We start from the raw sequence: 22,021 nt of genomic DNA, 5'->3' as shown, positions 1-22,021 counted from the left end.
CACATATGGACTGAAGACTGGTGAGGCCAAGATACTGGTGTTGGAAATATGTCTTATGTCTTATTTAAAGCCTATGAAGTCCTACATAAATATTTTAAACATCTGGAAACAAATGCTTAAAGCCTTCTAAACTGCTGTTAATACATGAGTATGTTTTCTACTAGTTGTTCAGTACATATTCCAGTGGATATCCTAGTATACAGCTGTATATGAGGCTATATATTTTTATTGTTACCAAGGTAAAAGTGGTTTTTGTGACAGACTGCAAATACTATTATCCAGTCCTGAACACAAACTGCAAGGAACTGCTTTATTTGATGCTTTTCTTTATTGGCCAATACGCTGCTCTTCCCTCACATGAGGCATCTAAACATGACTTAACCTTTGACGCGGGATGTGAGATATTCCTATTTGCAGGCTGTCTTCCTTAAAACAGTGTTGGCCACAGGAACAGATCTCTGAGGAAGTCTGCAGCGAGGTTGTGACCTGTGAAAGCACTTGGTGTCCCACACAGTTTCAGGATTGACACCTCGGGGAGCTCTGAGATATTCACCGTTGTCTCGGTCCCGATGGGATGCAGATGGAATACTGTATGTTCATGCTGTGCTGCTGTAAACAGCCCCGGAAAAAAGTTCAAGGAGAGCAGTAGCGACTGTCGCATAAATACACATGAGTGAAGAAGGCAAGGGAACAAATTCTGCCTTAGATGTGTCACCTGTCTGCATGACTGATGCATAGACAACAGACCAAAGCAGACTAAAGGTGAGAGGCAGGTTTATGTAAACTTGAGGAAGATCACACATTATCCTCCTTAAAATAAACTCTTGTCAACGTTTAGTTTTTTTTCCTCTATACAATGACATATACATATGTTTGTGCACAACAATAAAACAATGAAATCTGGTCTGCAGAAGCTGACAGGGAACAGGAGGAGTGTAACACTGTGCAGGAAAACAGGGCTGTTTGATGTCAGTGAGTTAAAGTCTCCATTGGTCTTTAAATATCCAGTCCAGTGTCACGTAGACAAACATTAAAGGGTCTCTGTAGTAAATGCAGGTGGTGGATGTCATATTGGATTGTAGAAGATAGTGTTTTAGTCAAGACTGCACCATCTGAGACCAGAGGGTTTCAAGACCAAAACAAGACCAAGACTTTTAAGGGTCGAGACCAAGGCAGGTCGGGACTGAGACAAGACCAAGACCGTACACACAATGGGAAAAAAAATTAGAAGAGTGAACAAAAAAAGAATTCTCTATTTTAAGATCAATTTACAGTAAGTGACAAACAGCACATCTCAATTCTTAGTTTATTTTTATGCATCAAAAATCCAGCATTCATCAACCGAACAGCAGCTGTTTCATTCACAGAATTACAGCATTAAAATGATGTGAACATACCAAGCCTGAATAAAATGCAATGACAAAACACTCAAGCGTCTTCATCATCCAAAACTAACCCATGAATATATATGCCTTATTTTTTGTCACGGTTTCTGGTTCAGTTTGGTTTTGCTTGTCATTTTACAGATGTAGTCTTTGTAGGTTTGGAAACCAAATTTTATTACTAATGAGTTTGCAGACATCGCTGCTGCTGGACATGTAAACACCTTCTCCTGATCTTCCCTCACTCTCACCGCATGCATGACGATGGGGGGAGTGTTGTCCCTCGTGCAGTGTGTCTGTATGCAGCTGTTGCTGGGGAACCGTGGGAAACCAATCAAGCAACCAATAACTGGTTGCTTTGAAATAGATCTCTTTCCACTCTAATCAGTGGTGTGAGCAATTAACTTAACAGCGGCGGTCTCAACCAGTCTCGTCTTAAAATCCTAAGTCCGCACAGTCCGAGACCAAGGCAAGACCATGTAAAAATGTACCCGAGACCAAGACTGATCTCGAGTACTACAACACTGCCTTTTGGACATTGCCATCACATATTATTTGCAGTATTACCAACTTACATATTCTATCAGTAAATCACATTTCACTAGATAAATAAAAACTCCAGTGTTGAGTGTACTTAATAAAGTGGGCACTAAGTGTAAATGCTGCTGCAGCCCATCGCTTCAAGGTTCTATGTGTTGTGCATTCAGATATGCTTCTTCACACTGCAGTTGTAACTAGTTTGAGTTACTGTTGTCTTTCCATCGGCTCCAACCGCCCTGTTCATTCTCCTCTGACCTCTAGCATCAATAAGGCTTTTTCAGCCAGAGATCCACAGCTCACTGGATATTTTCTATTATCAGAACATTCTCTGTTCATGCCAGGTTCAAAGTTCCTCCTATCATCTTTCTTCCCTATCCTGATACTGTTTTGACTTCAGCAGATTGTCTTGACCGGGTCTACATACACCTGAACACATTGAGCTGCTGCGGTGAATAATACAGTGACTACTGAGTGTGAAATACCAGACCTCCAGTGCCCCTGTGCCTCCAGTCTTACCTTCCAAGTAATTTTCTTGCCAGATGTGGCAACTTTGTCAGACCTCTGTGCTGACTGTACTCAGGAACTACAGCTCATTTATTGGACCAGTCACTGACCTTTACTTTACCTTTCTGTGTTGACTTCACCTGTTCCCTCTACACCATGTGGGTTTCCTCCAGCTGCTCTGGTTCTTTCTCCTGCCATTAAAAACAGGTACATATAGGTTAATTTTCCTGACCACGGTGCTGATGAAGATCTGGAGTTGGTCCCAAAGCGCCTTCTATGGCAGCTCACTGCTCCTAATGTGTGTGTGTGTGTTATATGCTAATTGTAAAACTAATGCTAGCTACTGTGTGTATGTATTATGAAGGGTAAAATGCAGAGACCGATTCCCCTATGGGGATCATAAAGCAAGTTAACTTTAAAACTTTTACCTAACCTAAGTTGTAGACTGTCATTTTGATGCCTCAATAGGCCAGTTTGGCTTTTTTTTTGTTAGAACTGAGATGTTTTTTCAAAATGGTACAGCATAGGAAAATCAATAATGGCAATGGTAAGATATACTGAAAACTGAAATCAAGTGCCAACTTCATGACACATTTGCATGACCTATCTTTGAATGGCATCATTATTGTGATTTAATAACCATAACTACTGCAACATCAAATCCTTCTTTTATTTCATAAGAATTTCTCTGTCTTTAAACAGAGCCAGTATTGGAACCAGTGTCTAGTGACCGTTACAGTGGTACTGATCTTTTCAGGCTGCAGTTGTTGCCATTTGGTGTTAAACAGAGAACTGTGGAGGTGGGGCAGGGCATCTTGAGGGCTGTTAGAGCCCTGTTAATCCAATTGCTTTATTGTAAACAGGGCAGAGATGTTGCTTCTAATAGTTTTAATAATGCAAATAGGGTACATGACACCATTTGTGTGGGTTGTAGCCTGCATATTAGGCAATATTGAGAACCCACATACTGAGAGAGGAGGGGGGGGGGGGGGGGGGGGGAGTTACACAGGAAGGGAAAGCAGTGACAGGTGAAAATGAGGATCTTGGCTTACAATAGGATCTGTGGAGTGGCAGAAAGGAGATAGTGGTACAGTAGGTGAGGAGAATGATTATTAAGCCGATCAAAGGGAGCCCGATGCTGCTAATTGCCCCCGCAGTGTTCTCGGTACTGTACTGCTGGATCAGAGACTCTGCAGGGATGGGCACACAGCACAATTTCTGCCTCCTCTGTATCACACACACACACACACACACAGCAGTTGATATGCAGAATCCACACATCTGACTCTTCATCGATCCTCCACTGTAGAGCCTGGAAGGAGGAAACATCTACCTGCAACTAAACTGATGACATACAGCAGGGCTTTCTGCCCAAAAGAGAAATTTGGCACCTCCCTATAACCCAAAAATACACTATGAACATTTGTATTTTTTTAAAGTCTCCTCTACTGTCTGTACAATATCGAATAAATACACTTCACTGCCTAATCCCCATTCATATGAACCGTTTTGAGACAGTTCCCTCCTTATTATTGACATAATACAAGTGGAAGTTGTGAAAATATGTGAATGTGTGTATATATTATTTTTTATCACAACTGCCAGAGGGGGATATGAGGGGATGCTTCCTCCAGGGTAGAAGAATTATCAAAATGCTCGTTAACCTGACATGAGACATGACAAAAGCCCTGCCTGAAAGCACGATGTGCAGCAGGAAAAAAATGTCATTCCATAAATTTAATATACAGGTGTAATACTGTTGCAGAAATAGAAGGACTATAACTGGATCAAATAGAATTGTAGAAGTAGACATGTCAGATTCTGTCCTGGAGGAGCTAAGGCTTCCTAAGGCTCTACCTATGTGCTCTGAAAATGGTCGTTGTGGAAAAGTTTTGGATCAGAAGTTTATCAGACAGTTTCTAAGGCTTTAAGGTGTAAGTACTGCCTGAGGTGGTTCTGGGTTTGTCAAGGCGTTTATAGGTGGTCCTCATTGGCTGCTGGTGGGGAAGTAGTGAAACTACACTGTGCGATCCAAACATGGACTGTTGGGGTTTTATTGGTCAGAGTGTGGTATGTGCTGTGAAATTTGGTTATAGGATATGTGATAAATGATTGTGTTTTAACCTAAGTAATAAGAGAAAACCCAGCTTGGTAATCTAAGCCTTCTGCATAAAATGTAAATGTCTAGTGACTCTTTCCTTCAGAGGTTTGATGTGTGATATCTAGTGACACTCATTTATGTGGAATTCTATGATTATACATTAATGTAAAGATAATTATCAATATTCTAATACATTTCTACAGCCAGATCCTCCTAAGTCTTTCATACATGGTTATAAAAAGACAACTCTAGTACTAGGGATATATGGATAATATATACATATGTACAGGATACATACATAGACTTTGACAGTTATATATAACACCTTCTACAGTCTTCTTGGAGTGGTGTTTGTGTCTGTGTGTAGGTTACATCTACCACTGTTAAAAAAATCACAAATCTCCTACTACTTTCAAGAATCTGTCAAACCTACCCCATACTCTAAAGTCTGAAACAGGTTTTCCACAGCAGATGTCCAGCATGAGAAACAGATCACACTTTATTCAGGCATCTGTTACGTGATGTTTATAACTCTGGAGAAAGTCAAACTGAAGAAAAGTAAGGATATCTTAATCTGACAGGATAATTCTTCTAAACAGGCAGGTTTGATATTGTGTAGAACTTGCCATTGAGAGCACTCTGATGCTTAAAACCAGATGGATTGATGAGCTCTGAGAGGAAGAAAACCTCTTTGTTGATTCACATCTTATTTCAAGTGCCTTGTCAACTGTTTTTAAGAACAGATTGTGACCATGTGGATTTTACTCTGCTGTCAGTCTCAAACCACTGCAGCGGTAATACCTTTGGATCCTTTGGGGGTATTGTCCAAGCTGCGGGGCACCATGGGAGGCAACTCAAAACACCAAAGAAACAAGGCGAAGAAAATGTAGAACATGAGTACCAGAGAGGCTGCTGCTTGCAGAAACAGGAGTACCACTATAGAAAGAGTTGCTGGAGGGAGTATTTCATTGAAGTCGACAGAGGGAACTGTCGCTGTGTTGATTCCTGCTCTTTTAAACCCCCTTCCAGCTGTGAGCCTGATGTGAATTCAATGAGAGTCTCAGTATTGTGGCTCTCAGTTTTTCGATCGCTGTCCATCGCATGTCGAAGTGAGCTGCGGCTGAAACGAAATGCGTGACATTGCAACAGGACCTAAAAATGGCAGCTCGTTGGTTGTAGGTTGCAGTGTGTTGCATGAGCAGGTAGCTTTACCTTCAACTTCACACACACAGATTCAGGTTATAACTCAAAGACGGGCTGAAAATAAAATATGCACAGTCAGGTGATGCCTGTCTGTGCCTGCTTTTTATTTTTCTAGTACGTGCAGCCACTTTGTATGGCCTGTTCTCTGTGTATGCAGAAAATAAAGTGGGAACAAACATCCTCTGTATTTCTGTATCTGAATCCAGTACTCAACATGCCATCATGAATGTAAATGAATTTTCAGCTCATATGGTATAACACAACAGATATTCCTCATTTTGCTTTGCCCAGGGGACAGTTTTGCATAATGAGAGGAGGCAGGGACCCATTAAAGCTTCAGGAGGTGGAAAAAGCTTTGGAAACACATACCTTACTTCTGCAGCTCTCTTTTCTTTGTCCAAATATAGATGGATAGATGACCTGATGGTGTTTCATGCAGCTGTAGAAAAGTGAAGCAAAAGTAGCGCAAGGGTGAGGTTTTAGCTTAGGTAGAAATATGGATTGTCTTCATAATCAATTGTACTGTTTGCTTAATGTCTTGGGCCCCCATTTATAAGCTATGGATAGCTTCTGGGGTTACCCTTTTTACAAAATCCTTTTTACAAAAAATGTGAACTGAAAAGTATCATGGTTATTGAGTTGCCATGTTGCTTCTATAAGGAGCTGCAGAGTAGAGTAGTAGAGTCACGTCTGAGAATCTAAACAGTGATCGATGAATAAAGATGTCAGTCACATACTTACATACTTAACCCACTTCGTCTCTGACAACTCCACAATCCGCCATGAAAAATCCACCCTGTGACTGAAAATCACAGCTTGTTAACAGTGAACTTCATGTACTGAGGATTTAATAAACAGAGAATCACATTTGAATGAACATAAAAGTGTGTGTCTGTCCATGAAGTGAATTAATTCTAAATTAATAAACTTGTTCATTTACCTTGATGTGTAAAATGGTATGATGATTGACACTAAACTTTACTGACACAAAAGTCAGATATTTTGTGTATTTAACAGCCTCACTCATATCTGTGGTAAATTGTTAATTACTTTCGTAGGTATTAAATAAAATGTTAACAGTGTGAACCACTTTATTTTCCTTCTGAAGTAGACAGTGATTGGTGGACCAGCCAACATCACACTGTGGGACTGATTTGACTTGTGGGCCATAGATTGAGAAACCTTGTAATACAACAAATAAGAACAAATCAGCAGTGTGTATAAAGAAGAGACAGAACAGATTGTGGTAGAAGTAAAATCCTTACAGACTGAATGCCTGTCAACCACCTTATCAATTTAAGCTAAGAACAATCATTCACACTTGTAGTCTTCAAAAATAGCTTTGTTATCCTTCTTTTGAAGCCCGAAAGTGAATTAAATGTGTAAATTTATCTTGGCATTGTGCCATTATCTTTCCCCAACTGAGGAAACAAATCCCTGTTTAATCCTTTTACACGCACATACATTTTAGACTGTTTAATTCTACAATTTGTCTTAATTTATCAGATTGCCATCTTTGCATTTGACTCAAACTGAATCCTGTTTTAGTGCAGGAGAGTTCTCTAATTTTTCTGCCACTCCTAGACTGATTAGTGTAAAGATCTACAGCACATGACGTATCATGTTCATAACTTGGGGTGTTTTCATTTCAGTGTGTGACATTTCTTTAAGGTTTGCAGAGTGTGTGTCATTACATCTGAACTGTGCTGTAAAGTTCTCTGAAGTGTAGCGGTCACAGTACTGAATCTGTCCTGGAGGCAGAATGAAGAGGATTAGAGGAAGAACTGAGTGACTGTGACAGACGGCATCACCTGAGCATCAACTGGACCAAAGAAGTCCAAATTCAAATATGAATCTGTCGTGCTGTTTGATCGACCCTTCTGCTTGTTCTGTATCTGACTGACAGGCATCACCCAGGAGATGATCAACGAGACACGAGCTTCAACAGAGAGGAGGATGCTGGGAGATATTCAGGACCTGCTGAGACAGGGAGAGGAGGTCAACCAGCAGGACTCTCAGGGAGCCACATTGGTAAGACTTGAATTTAAAGTAAAAGTCAGTGATGTGACTCCTACATCTTTTGTATTTGTCTTTTTACTGTTTTGACCAGTTAAAATGAGTTCAGCATGAATGCAATTTATCACAGCAACTACAGTAACTGCTGGGAGGAAATAAGGGAAGTTGCAGACATTTTTTTTGTCTGTCTGTGGTAAAGTCAGTCACAACTCAAAGATAATGACTTGGTTTCAGAAAAACTAAGGAAATGTTTTGCTTCGGAGTAGCTTTGTAGTGTGTCCAAAATACACAGAAAAAATAACTCTTGTTACAGGATTTTATTTGCTGTGTAACATTTTAGGTACAAGGCTCTTCCTCACACTTGTGATAAATACAGAATTGCCATCTTAAATACCCAGAATCCATAGCACAAAACTCTGTCATACACAGACACACAGCGGCAGTCTAATAGTAATAATCCATCATATTACTATTAAATAGATGTACATATCTCAATTGCATATATGAAGTATAGAAAGAATGATCATATGATCACAAATAATGATCATCTTATTGTATATAAGACATGTCCAGTAGTTTGTACTTTGTACAGGACACACATTAAAAATACTTTCTATTATACAATGGAAAGTATACTTCCAATTAGAGGTACATACACTCAAGTCCAACCCCAAATTAACCACCAGTGATGCAACACATGATTAAACTAGAAAAAGAAAAAATAAATAATCTAGTTATAAACAGTCCTTTTCTCTCCAGGATCAGAGTCGGTGTCTTGTTGGATTGAGTACAAATGTTTCCAGATCTCCAGACAGAACTGATTAGATTTGTGATGAAAGTCATGAGCCTGTTTCTCCAGGAGGAGACCGGCTGAAACCTGTGATCCCCACATGTTAACAGTAGAGACATGAGGGCTGGACCACCGTACCACAGTGCACTTTTCAGCAAGAATAAGAATTGTCAAGACAGATTTGATGCCTGTATCATAAGAGAACATCATAAGATTAGCAGTCACCAGTATCATCCTGAATCACACAGTAAGTCTCTTTTGAGGACCTTTGGATGTAACCACATCACCAAAACAAGTGAATAAAATATCTTTTTTTTTTTTTTTTAGGCTTTGTTTTGAAGCTTTTTATTTAATAAAGTTGAGGGCAGAGGTTCAGCATAACAAATCAAAATGCTTTTGCTGAAATATTAATTCAATATACCATTAAAAGGCTGTAGACTCGACTGGTTAACAAAAACATTTATCTTCATTAAGACACTGAAATCTGCACCAGCACCATTATAGCATCTGGAGCCCTTATTAGCACTCCATTTGATGTATTTAGTGATTCATGTACTCTTAACATTAATGGATAGTGCAGACATTTTATATGAACTGATTTATTTTCCTGGACCTTTGCTCCTCATTATCTGGTTGGCAGGAAATGAGTTTCAGCCTCATTATTGCTACAGTCTACAGTAGAGGTTTTCACAGTGAGCTCAATGCTGTTGTTACCTGTTAATCACTACTTATTTAGAAACACTACTTATTTAGAAAGTAACTGTAACCTGTTGAATGATTCTGAAAAGGTGTGAGCTGTCACCGGTGTGGTTTCCATGCCGCCGGGACCCACAAGTGTTATCAAATTATCAGGCATCACAGGTTTGCAATGAAACTAAATGATGTGTAAATATGCAGGGAAACGTCTATTACAGATTCACCTTTTAAAGATAATGCGCACACGACACTCACGAGGCGATAAAACCTTCAGAGCTAATCAGACATTTAGAGACTCATTACAGTCGTCTTAACAGCAAATCAGTGGTATGATTTGAAAAACCTCTGCACACAGTAAAGCCATTGGTTTTCTGGAACAGAGCTGTAACTCTAATAGAATAAACCTATAATAATAAATAATGTCTCATAAAATGTGGCTTCAAGTCATAAAAGGGTCATTTCAGCACTAAGTGCAGACACTAATGAAAGATGTGATTAGTGGACGGTCTAACCATGAGATAAGCCAAAAACACTGCAATTATAGAATTATCTTCAGAAACTCATCTAAATGCTTCGAATATGATGATTCTGGACAATTATGGCTCCAAAAGACAAATAACAAAGAACATCAACAAAACAATCAGTAAACAAACCATAAGAGATATGCAGAGACGTATACATAGAATTTTACTGCAATCCCCCGTTCCAAATATGCATAAGTCTCATTGACCTTGGTTTGAGAATAGTATATTTTGCAAGAAATTGTGGAAGATTATGAGGGTAGTTTCAAAAATATCTGTTTTTGAAAGGCTCCTATAGACTATGAGATCTCAGCAGCCTTATAAGTTTACTGCCGCCATACTGTGTGACATGGATGTAATAAATGATGTGTGCAGACTGTGATGATTACTGAATCCACTGAATCTCAGGCTACGAAGCCAATGATTGTATATGAGTAAACCATAGTCTGCTCATTGTGTCTATCTGGGCCAGTACAGTAGTAAACAGTGACACAAAGCTAATGATCATGCTGCTACTCTGATTCTGTGTACTGGAAAAACACAAAAAGGGAGGTAGAAAAGAATGAAGAGCAAGTTGTGGAATGAAACAATGTCTGATGGTGGTGTAAAAAAGCATTTCCATCGACATTGGTGTGTTGATTAATGCACTGTTTGCTGTTGCATTCTTAGTGCATGTCGAAGTGGCAGCAGTCACACTGAGATGGTCATCAAAGTTTAGTGTCTTTGATTTTTTGGAACAACAGCAGCTCTTTCACCTCAACATATTGTACAGGTTGGAAAGAAACAACATGGAAGTACCCAGTGGAAAAAAGATTACATTAACTGCTGACTAAAGCCAGTACTTGGGAATGATTAAATCATTACAGAATTGAAGGTAAAGCTAGAAAGTAGTCCAGGAATTCACTTAAACACAAGACCAAATATTAAACAATGACTGGAAGAATATTACAAATAACTAATAATATGTATCCCGAAAAATATCTTTGTTTTTTCATCTTTTCTCACATTCAACTTGCCTTAGTAAAGCTTAGTTATTTTACATGCAGAGAAAAAGTAATGACCAAAGAAACGTTTTTAAATCTATCTTTAAAGGATAAAAGATGCAGTTCATAGTTGTTACGTTCTTGATGTTCATCCTTTTGTAGCAGTGTTTGGACATGATTCAACCTCATTCCCATAATTAGCATGATGAGCAAATGATTGGTCGAAATGAGTCCATCTTCCTGTGTTAATCATACTTAATTCCTACAGGTTTCCTTCCAACGCTGATCCACATGTCATTTGAATTTTAACAGAAAGGTGCGTTTAATAAAATGATCACTTAATTTGTTTACTGGTTCAGTGTAGCAATACATTGTATCATGAATAGAACTGAAACAAAAAAAAAACAAAAACCAATCATCAGTGTCTAATTTCCTGAGTGTAATGTGAGAGGTCTTAATGAAATCTTTATTATGTACCAGGGATTGAGCTACAGCTGGGAAACACAGTGACAGATCACTGGATGAAAATAGCCAGGGGATATTACATGATAGTACCCAAAATAACCCAGTTAAGCTGTAAAGTCTTAGCTCAGATTGTCTGATTGAGCTGCTTGTCCTGCTGCTCTACGCATCCTGTTAATCTTCATTCGAGCATGATGAAGCAAAGTAGAGCATGGCTTATTAAAACCTCCAGCAAACTTGGCACAGAGACGGGGAGGAAAAGACCTGGGACTGGGATCAAGTTATGTAAGGATGGACTTGGTTTTCCAGTGGGGTCCTTGTATTGATGTGCTGGGAAATTACTTCTCACATGCTGCGGCAGTGATGTTTTGATGAAATTGTGGGAGGAAAAAAAAAACAAATGATCACACAGTTCATACAAAAGTGAAAAGCATTTCACTGGAAGTTATTTGATGCCAGGAGATGATAAAACACCTACAGTGGAAGAAAGGAAGTGAGGAAAAATGACCTGCAGGATGTCGGACTCAAAACAAAACAAAACAAAACAAAAAAAAACACAGACGGGACTAAAGGTAAACTCAACAGGCAGGTTATTTCAGAAGCAGATGACAGTTAGACCAAAAACATACTATACTTATTTCATGGGAGTAAACAATTAGTGACAGATTTTGGTGGGTAATAGCTTTTCACTCCGATGCTGATTTAATTAGGAGCAGACACAGGAACGGAATTCTTTTGTTTAAAAAAAAAAAAGAAAAAGAAATTTATAACTCAATTAAAAATGCTTAACATGACTCATTGTGAAAAAAAGCAACAATACACAGAACACTGAAACACAAATTAGACATAAAACTGATAAAAGCAGAAATTAGACACTAAGGGAAGTTTAATTCCTGTGTGTGGGACTGGACAGCATATTTTAAGGTTATATTGGTACACGTTTTCAGACAAAATACAGAATATGTTTGATGTTCAGTGACTTAAACTTCTTTTTTCCTTAAAACCTTGTCAGTGTTTACTTGTCTCCTTCACCACAGCTTCATAAAGAACTGAAAATGTTATTACATTTCTCATAACAAAACATCTCTGACATGTTTGGAGCCACTACTCCACAGTCTGGTGTCTGTAGCCGCTAGCAGCAGAGTTACTGCGACAAAAATGATAAAACAGTTACAAAAAACATGTTACAGCAGATTAACACTGATGGATGCTGAGGAATCACTACCAACAAGACAAATTAATGTTGTAAACAATCTATGATGCAACACTGTCAAAAAAAGACAATATTTACACAGTTTCATGAAAAAGTCATTTTACAATTATTGTGAGAAATGCTGTGATTTGAGTCTTGTTTAGTCATGAAGGAAAATACAGAGATTACTCAAACAAATAATAAATACAAGAACTATCACCAGATAATAGGGGTTTTGTCAGCTGATACTATGATTATGACTGCAGTGCAATTAATTGTACAGCCCTAGTATTTACACTAGTAATCACCTCAATGCCACTGAAATACTTATCATAAGACAAATTCAAGCAGCAGGGAAAAAACAGCAGAATTTGTAAATACACCCCTTCCTTCAGCAGCTCTCTCCTCTGTCCAAATGGAATGACTAAGACATGACAATGTCGCTCTATCACGGTATGTTTCATACTCTAAACCTTTCAGATTGTCCATGATGTTAGATCTATTTTCTTGTAATTTTCAAGATTTGCAGCTGCACATTTTCAAACAGGGATGGAAAGCCTTGGGGGGGTCGTCTTTCTGACAGTCCTTGCATTTGTTTCCTCGGTTTGGTCTTCGATTGTACATTTTTACAGTGTGGAACCTTGAAGACATACCAAGGTTTTTTCTATCCATATTAAACTCAGCAACAACAAATGCTCCTATCATAAAATCCCAGATTCTGACCTGCAGCAGTAGGTCTTATTCATCTCCAACAGCAGCTGAAAGGCAGAAAACCTGACACGGCTGAGCCCTGAAGGAACTGACAGACCTTAAAATTCTCATATGCTTCAAAGATACCCTCTCATTGTTGTGGCTCAGATAAGCATTCACTTAAGCACGCCAGGCGCTGATGTAACCGATGTGCTATGAAGCCTGAATTCAGCCTTCACACTTAAATATTTTAACTGTTACGCTGCAGGTACATTTAGTGCGGGGTATAAACATTGTGAGCTGTCCCACAAAAGATCTTATACAGATGCCTACACATGTTTTAAAATCACTGCCGGTTTTTATACACAAGGCTTTATGCTTACCTTCCCCTTTACACTAAAAAACCCTCATATCCTCCTGAGACCCAGCAATGCATTCTGTGGACAAGAGCTTAAGTTTTACTTTAAAAAAAACAAAAAACAAACACTATCCGCTGCAAAAGACATTCCATAAAAAAATGTGAGTTCTTATTCAGTACTGTAACGTCTGTACCACTGCATTGCACAAATAACTCATTTCTATTGCCAGCTACTGTCCATCTGAACTTGTGAAGAAGATCAATAATGTTGAAGATGATGTGTTCATTGCTGTCTTTGTCTTCAGTGACACTACACTGTGTTCAGCTTTATTAAAGGACTGTTAATAATCCAGCACCAGGCCGACAAGACAAAACATTTGCAGTACATTTACAGTTAGCAGGTCTTCACTGAGCCAGCAAATTGGAAACACTCTGGATGAAGCTGGGTGATACGGGGAGAAATATCTTATTTCAATATATTTAGGCTACATAACATCATAAATAGGTGTCCCAAAATGTTCCCAAATTTGTATCTTAAGGGACATGTTCTGGTATCCTGTCTGTTTTGCCAACTTTGGATTTATTTTTAAAATAGTTGTGTCTGGCTCAGTAAAATGTATATTCATGCCTAGAAAATCATTTTGGACTATGTTCAGTGATGCATGACTCAGTTGCTGAAGCAAAACAGTAATGTCAAGCATCTCCAAATGGATCCCGTTTAGCCTGATATTGTCTGTAATACTAAGTCTGGAACTCTTTTGTATTAATAGTGACATGATTTACTCAACTGGAAAGGAGTTCCATTAAAGCAACAAATACTTCTAATCATAATAACAACAAGCTTCTTAGTTTGTCTTAAAATTGAACATCTTGCCCTCCTCGTAGATTCTAAAACTTGATATATTTTATGTATAAATGTAGTGTGTTTAACATATTTGAAGCAATAGAATCTACAAGGTGGGAAGAATGTTATTTTAGATTTTAAAAGTCAAACCTAATGATTTTGCTGTATTTTCCAACATGATATTCAAATGAGTTCAGGTCAAAGGTCATGTTTGGTCATTATATGGAGCTGGATACATATTAAAGGCACTATTTAAGTATTATATGCATAACTGATATATAAGTTGATTAAATTGCATAAGAGCTTTGATGTGATTTTTAGGAAATGTTGCTGGTGCAAGGTGATGGCAAATGGGGGCGAGTTCAGCTGCTGAGTACAGCCAATCGCAACCATTTATTTGGGATGGGGGGGTGTCAGATGCGCTTTGATACTGTGACGGGCTCCCATTGGTGACTGCTCACTGTCCAGGATTGGCCTTTGACATTTTCGTCTGAGCCTGCTGACTTCATTGAAATCATAAATGAACTCAAAGCACTCATACTACTTCTCCAGTAAGAGTTAAACTCCAGCCATAAAGCCAAACAGATCTTAAATAACCTACTGATGATGCAATGTGTCTAGCAGTATTTTGAGTAAATGGTATTATTAGGCTTCAGCTTAAGAAAATAACAAATGGTTCCAAGTACATTGAACATTGACCCCATACAGCAGTCAGCCACCAGAGGGAGATCAAAACATTTGGTCTTCTTTTGGTGTCCATACATTACATGGTTTCAACTACCCAAGTATTCATACAAACATGCAGTTTCACTCAGTGGTTGAGGTGAGTCGATTTCCTGACAGTTCGCCATTTTCACCCAGGCTTTCGGAGCTCATTATCCGTGGCTGCTGTCTGACAAATGTTCTCTTGGTTTATCCACAGTTTAACGTGTCACTATGGAAACCATCCAAACTCTTTCTTAAGTTGTCATGACTTTGTTTCCTCAGTAGCAGCAAAATGCATCTTAAAAATCCCTACAGGTTGAAGTCACTACCAGTACTTAATATGACAAAGAGAAACAAAAAATAGAGAAATTCCAAAGCAACTTTCATAGTGCTTTCCCAGTGCCAGATTCTATTCAATGTTCACAGTATAGATGTGGACCAAACAAAACAAGCCATGATACATCACGTATATTCATTATATTGCTCATCCTGAACACGATGTTTATGATGGAGCAGAGAACAGTTCACAGTAGTTTGTGATCAATACATTTGACATTGCTTTATGCAGTTGGATATTCTTGTAGTGAACATAGGGTAAAAAGAGTGTGAAGCTATTTAATATTCTGTGCTCTTGGCATTCATTTCTTCTGATAGAAGTTTGTCAAGTCTCAAACCAGCAGGATTAGTGTGAGAGAAGAAACTCTTAGTGCTGTTCTGTTTCCAAACTGCAGAAGGTCTACTCCAGCAGAGCCTTTTAAAAGTTTAACAGACTTAATGACTTAAGTTGTCTATGAGGGAAGGGTTCTAGTGAAACAGTCACCTCTTCAAAAGCAGGTGAATATGTGACGCTCTAGTTACTGCAGCTTTAGTGTGGTACTCTGCACCGGAAAATCATCGATCCTGCTTTGCCCTTGCAGCTCCACATCACAGCAGCGAACGGCTACGTGCAGGCTGCAGAGCTGCTGCTTGAGGGGGGAGCTCGCATGGACCTGAGGGACTCAGATGGATGGCAGCCTCTTCACGCTGCAGCATGCTGGGGTCAGGTAAGGTAACGCCGCCAAGAGACAGGAAACTGATAAGCGCGTGGGCTCAAATGTTCCATTAATGTCATTTACTGCTGTTTGTTTTTATTACAGATGCATGTGGCAGAGCTGTTAGTTTCCCATGGAGCCAGTCTCAACGCCAAGACCTTCCTTGAGGAAACTCCTATTGGTACAACAACACATCAGCTCTCCCTTATCAGCAGCACACATTTCTCATTTCAGCGTTTTCAGCATATTCTGACAATTTTGGGTCTTTCATGTTGATTTTGATCATCTTTAAGACAAGTCAACACATGTAGTTTGCTCCTTCTATCAGTCAGTAGGTGACCAGTTTAATCTGTAAGGCTATGTCACAGTCAGGGATGTTTTTGACATTAACCTGTAGTGTTTTTTATTTCCTCTTGTTAAAAGTACAAGTGCAGAACAGTTTGTAAAACACACTGTTTATCCTTTTCAGATCTGTGTGAGGATGAGGAGTTCAGAGCCATCTTACTGGACCTCAAACACAAACATGACATAATCATGAAGTCACAGCTCAAACACAAGACCTCACTGTGCAGGCGAACGTCCAGTGCAGGCAGTCGTGGGTGAGTGCTGACATCTGCTGGTATTCCTGATGCTACTGCAATTGCTATCATTGCTTGTTTTGGATTTTTGGAATCAGCTTAAAAGTACATATTTTAAATTATTTTGGACCAAAAGTAAAGCTGTCTTAAAGTTAAACCTCTCTTTAGCCTCAGTTTAGTTTTTACTCTGAACCTTGATTGAATCTAATTCTTTAAAGTCTAGTTTAAAATGTGATATTATTAAAATGTGCTTGAGTAGGTTTAATGTTAAAATTGGCTCCCTCTTTAAGATGGACTAAGAAAAATGACAAAATCCAAACTCCTTGTATACAGTTACTGAACACACAGGTGTAGCTGATTTTTTTACAAGATACCAGATCAGCAAGAAAACTGCTGCGGTGCTGAGCAGGAACATTGGACAAACTGTGAGAGAAACACAGCTGCACCAACTCCCAACAGACATGGGTTTTATCTTTTTGTTTTCATATTTTTCAGTTAAGACTGAAGTTGAACAACTTCTCCTCTTTCAGTCCAGTTGATCTGTTTAAAGAGCTTGCATGTCATTGCCAGCTGACCTCTACCTTCATTTATCTTCTATTATTTGACAATATTGATTTTTTTTTTCTCTGAGGAGAAGAAATAAAGCTTCTCTGTGGGCGTCACTAACTACAAAACAATTATTCAACCTGTAGTAAAACCCTGAATATATATTAATGTGAAGGCTTTGTTATTAATATAACTAAGTAAAATAAAAACACTAAATATAAATAGACACTAAATATAATAAAAAGTAGTCACGTTAAATATCAGTCTTCTTATTGACAGATGAAAAATAATGACTATTATTTGGAGTGATTATAATACAAATCAAATCAATCAACCAAAAAATATAGACATGTGATGTTAAAATTAAAACTTTAAAATACCCCAAACTTCATTTAATGTTGAATTCACCTACAGACCTCTACCTAATTTTAAATCTGGATCCACTCATTTTAAATCTAGTTTTTCTAAAGTCTGTTTAGAACTAACTTTAAATGATAAGGTTTGGTAATCTCCGTTTTTGTTTTTACATTATATCCATATGGTCTGGTTAATTTTTCTCTTACACTGCAATTTTGGGAGTGAAATAAGCAACTCTCCATGATACATCTACATCCTTCCCTCATCTGCATCTACATTATCTGCATCCCCCTGTGTTTGACATCGATTGGTTTATTAAAGGCTGTGTGTCAATGTGTAGTTTGTTTGGTTCATTTCTAACTTCCTCTGTCTTTAATTGGATCTGTTGTTGTTCTTCTTATTTTGTTGTTAGAACCATGGTTCAGTTTGACAGGGAACATATCTCTTAGTCAAACCAAAGACCAGATGTCTGCATCATGGTCCGTGGAAGGTTTCATCACTGTAAATGGGTAGATTTTAGTTTGAATCAAACTGAAGTGTGGAAGTCCAGAACAATTGACTTGAAAGTGCCTGTATTCTTCTGAAGTGGCACACAAAAAAGAAAAAAAAAAAGCAGTTTTATAAAAATTGATTCAGCACATGGTTTATTCATATTTACTGCCATGGTTCTTTTCTCTGTGGTGTATCTTACTGGGAACTCTCCTGCATGTGTTCACAGAAAAGTGGTTCGGCGAGCCAGTCTGTCAGACAGACACAACCTGTGTCGTAAAGAGTATGAGACCGAGGCCATCGTGTGGAGAGGAGGGAGAGAGGAAGAGGAGGAGAAGGAGAAGGAGTCTGATCAGGAGAATAACCAGGTGCTGATCCCTGTGGCCTATGGGTTAAATATGCATTCTGTTAATTTGTGATTGGGTTTAATGTTAAACTATTTACATATGACTTGTGAGCCTCAAAGCTAATGGAAACGTGTACCAGAAATTTGACAGCACTAGTGTAGTTGTTTCCTTGAAAAGTCTTGAGATGCATTAATTTACAACTAGGCCCTTAGGCCATATTATAATTTCTCAAACTTAAAAAAGACTCACTAATAATATATAGAAGGTTTCGTCTTGTAACCCTTTTCCAACATGTAATTTCATGAGAGCTTGTTATCTTGAGTTTGAGCCTTGACTTGCACTGAATAGTCAGAGACAGAATCTGCATAGTGGGATTAAACTAATCCTTGTTGACGTCGTGCAGGTCAAACCAGTTGTGGCTGTGGAGCTGCCAGACAAACCCAAGCTGCCCACCATCCTCAAAGATGGCAACGGTAAACAGAACGGCCTCATCTCCACGACAACGTCCACTCCGCCGCAGCCACCCTCCAATGGCAACACGCCGCCATCTGACAAGGGCGGGCTCATCTCCACGCCACCCGCCCAGGAGGACACCTGGCCTCGAGAGCGTCCTCAGACTCTGTCGGAGCTCAAGAAACAGAGGGCCGCTGCAAAACTGCTCAACCACCCGCTGTTCAACGGTCACCTTGGCAACGGCTCCACAGACTCCTTCACTGATGCCAAAAACAATTCAGAAGATCCCCGCATGCCGCTGGTCTCTTCCAATGGCAACGCGGTTTACTACACGCCGGCCAGTGGTGACCCGCCCCTCCTTAAACTGAAGCAACCAATAGAAGAAGAGCAGCCGAAGGCACGGACCTGCTGCTGCGTGTCATAGCATCCTGGTCATGTGACTGTTGATGGAACAGGAAGTGTTTTTGTATGCAGGGGTTGGGAGGAAGACTTCCTGTTCCTCCGCATTTTAAACTTCTTCCGCAGAGGACAATGTCCTGCTGGTTACAGAAGAAGTTCTGAAACTCATCTGTTTGTCCCTGCCATGTGCCCGTGTGACTCCTACTAAACATAGAAAGCCCCTCCCCCAAACACAGGCAGGTTGGAAGTGTAGCAGAAAGAGGAAAGGAACTGAGCAGTGGCCCTTTGCTGCAGCAGGCAGATTCACAGATTCTGAACCAGAGAAGCCGACTGGATACAAACCAGAGGCTCCAGACCTGCTGTCCTTCAGCGCCTTCAACAAATTAAGTGTGGACGGTATTTTTTAAACTTTTCATCTGCAAAGGGTAACAATTTTGATCTCAAGGTACTGCATGTTCTACCATCAGATGTAGATAGCTTTTTCTTTTTATTTTTTTTCATTAAATCCCACCAAATGGAAGGTTATCATGTAATCAAACACGCATCTGATTCAGCACAAACACACATCACTGTTATGCCGCAGTGTTCTGCTTTTTGCCATAATCTTGTCACTTTGAAATGTGCAGGAAGGCCATTACAGAGCAGTCAACATGTTGTACTACAAGGTTTCTGCAAGTCTAACTATAAAAAGCCTTAAAACATCCAAAATCTCAAAGATCTTAAAATATTTTCAGTACAAATCTGACAGCCCATAAATATCAATTGCATTGTGAAGTTAATGCTAATTTCTCACTTTTAAGCACAGTATGTAATTTATCAAGGCTCAGTCAAAACAATACATTTAAAAAAGGTATAAAAAAAAATATTGATGTAGGGGTTTTCACCATCTTTGCAGATTCATTTCTGTCCAACAAAATTCTAAATAGAAATCTGTAATTTTACTCAATGTAAAGACCCTTTTCATTTGATCTTGTGTCAGTCACATCCACTTTACTCATGATAATGGTTAACATTACTCATTGCTATTTTATTAGAATGAAATCAAATACATACAGTGTGAATTACTGTTATATACTCTGTCAGATAGTGAAAGTATGATCCCCCACATTCAGTTATTATTTCAGCTGAGGTATCCTTTTGTCAGTGTTGTTTTCACTGAGTAAAATCAGACAAAACTAAATCTAAAGTCATTTTGAAGCCAAAAAAAAAAATGTGAAGGTGAAAATGATAAAAACATTAGGGTGGGATGATTTTGGACATTGGATCCAAACAGGACTCATCCTGTGTCGTATCAGATGGTAGATGCACACAACTGAATCTACTGACTTGAACAAAAAACACTGTTCCATGACTCATGAACTAAAAAAGTGACTAGATTAAAACAAACAGTTCTGATGATAAAAACTTGTCTAAAACGGTATTTTAGTCAAAAGACTGTGACTAAAAATAAATCAAACTTGTTTGTCAAAATTAACACTGCCCCTAGTGGCAGAAGTCACATACTGTGCATTAAGTGACATTTGTTATGGTCTTGAAAATGTCTGAAATATAACATGTTGAAACCTGTTGTACATCAGAGTACATATCTCAAATAGCAAAACGTAGCAAAAACAAATCTGTGAAATCCCTTTTTGGTGACATGCTGCCTGCAAAAGTAAAGGGAAGGAATGCCATAAATCAGTGTTAAACCATTCAGGAAGTGTACTTCAACAGAGAACAATAACAGGAAATAGTATTATTATTGTTATTATTGTTATTACTGCACTAGTGTTTGAAACGGTCACTGTACTCCACTTCACCGTCCTCTCATCAAACCTAAACTGACAGATCTCGCTCCGTTTGTGTAATCCACACTGCGCTCGCTCGTAGACATAATTTAAATAAGCATTGTTGAGAGTTTACTGTACATTTCTTTATTTATGAATTTAATGTAATGTGTAAAAAAAACAAAAGAAGCATATTATGGTTCCTAAAGTTGAGTATATTTATTATTTGGATGGTGTGTGAAGAGTGTGAATGCAATGTTAAGATGAGCCGGTGAATCTACTGGTCAAAGCACCTTCTGACATGGAAAAAGAGAAACTGATCAAGTGAAGTGAAGGATAACTGTGTGTTATATATATGTGTTATTAAAAACACACCTACGAGCCATTCTGTTACAGTAGGGTGGTTGTCAGTGTGTCACTACAAATAACAGTGTTATTTGTGTATATTTCTTTCCCTTCAGTGGCCATTGTGTGGCTTTCCCTCTCCCAAGTCACTGTATTTGTCTCCTGAACATAAACTGTAAATCTTAAGCATTGAATTATTGTAAGTATAATGCATTTTCATATAACATGACCTCTATGCTTTTAAAAAGAACACATTAGTCCCCGGTTGTATTTGTGTGTAGCAAGCTCACACTGTCATGTTCCTGTTCTGAAAACGACTGCATTTCTGTTGTGAATTCACCAGCTCAAACAGGCTCTAGAAGCAGTTGGTTTCATTGTGTCACAGCTCCTTCGATTTCCCTTTAAGTGCCAAAGAGTCTTCCATAATGAACCATATGGATATCTGAAAATTAAAAGATGTTGTTGTCAGATTACCCAGAATACCACAACCATGCGATCCCGGTAAAACCACCTGCACAGTGTCTGATATTTGTACACTCGAATTTAATTTGTAAATATATTTGTAATGTAACTGTCTGTTCCCATGAGCTGCGTTTCCGTGTGTGTTGTTACTGTTGTGACATTACACTCAAACAGAACAGAGGAGCATGTAGTAAATACAATCACACACAGGTGAACAGTATTAGATTTGTCATTGTCGATGAGCCTCTTTAGTATTCCAGA

At 38.7% G+C, this 22,021-nt stretch overlaps 1 protein-coding gene across 3 annotated transcripts in view; it reads left to right on the top strand.

The window, feature by feature from the left end:
- The window catches only part of ppp1r16b (protein phosphatase 1, regulatory subunit 16B), a 152,411-nt gene extending 130,610 nt beyond the window's left edge, over positions 1–21,801 (top strand). For all 3 annotated transcript variants that reach the window (XM_030134285.1, XM_030134286.1, XM_030134287.1), the window contains exons 6-11: positions 7,637–7,761; positions 15,905–16,030; positions 16,124–16,199; positions 16,488–16,617; positions 18,218–18,356; positions 18,739–21,801. In XM_030134285.1, the coding sequence (XP_029990145.1) occupies positions 7,637–7,761; positions 15,905–16,030; positions 16,124–16,199; positions 16,488–16,617; positions 18,218–18,356; positions 18,739–19,212 (1,070 nt within the window). In that variant the 3' untranslated portion in view covers positions 19,213–21,801. The remainder of the gene's footprint in view (positions 1–7,636; positions 7,762–15,904; positions 16,031–16,123; positions 16,200–16,487; positions 16,618–18,217; positions 18,357–18,738) is intronic.
- The last annotated feature ends 220 nt before the right edge of the window (positions 21,802–22,021 follow it).

The sequence above is a fragment of the Sphaeramia orbicularis genome, chromosome 5, assembly GCF_902148855.1.
Source record: "Sphaeramia orbicularis chromosome 5, fSphaOr1.1, whole genome shotgun sequence".
NCBI lineage: Eukaryota > Metazoa > Chordata > Actinopteri > Kurtiformes > Apogonidae > Sphaeramia > Sphaeramia orbicularis.
Note: the sequence above shows the minus strand (reverse complement) of the source record. Positions and strands in the feature narration are given on the sequence as shown.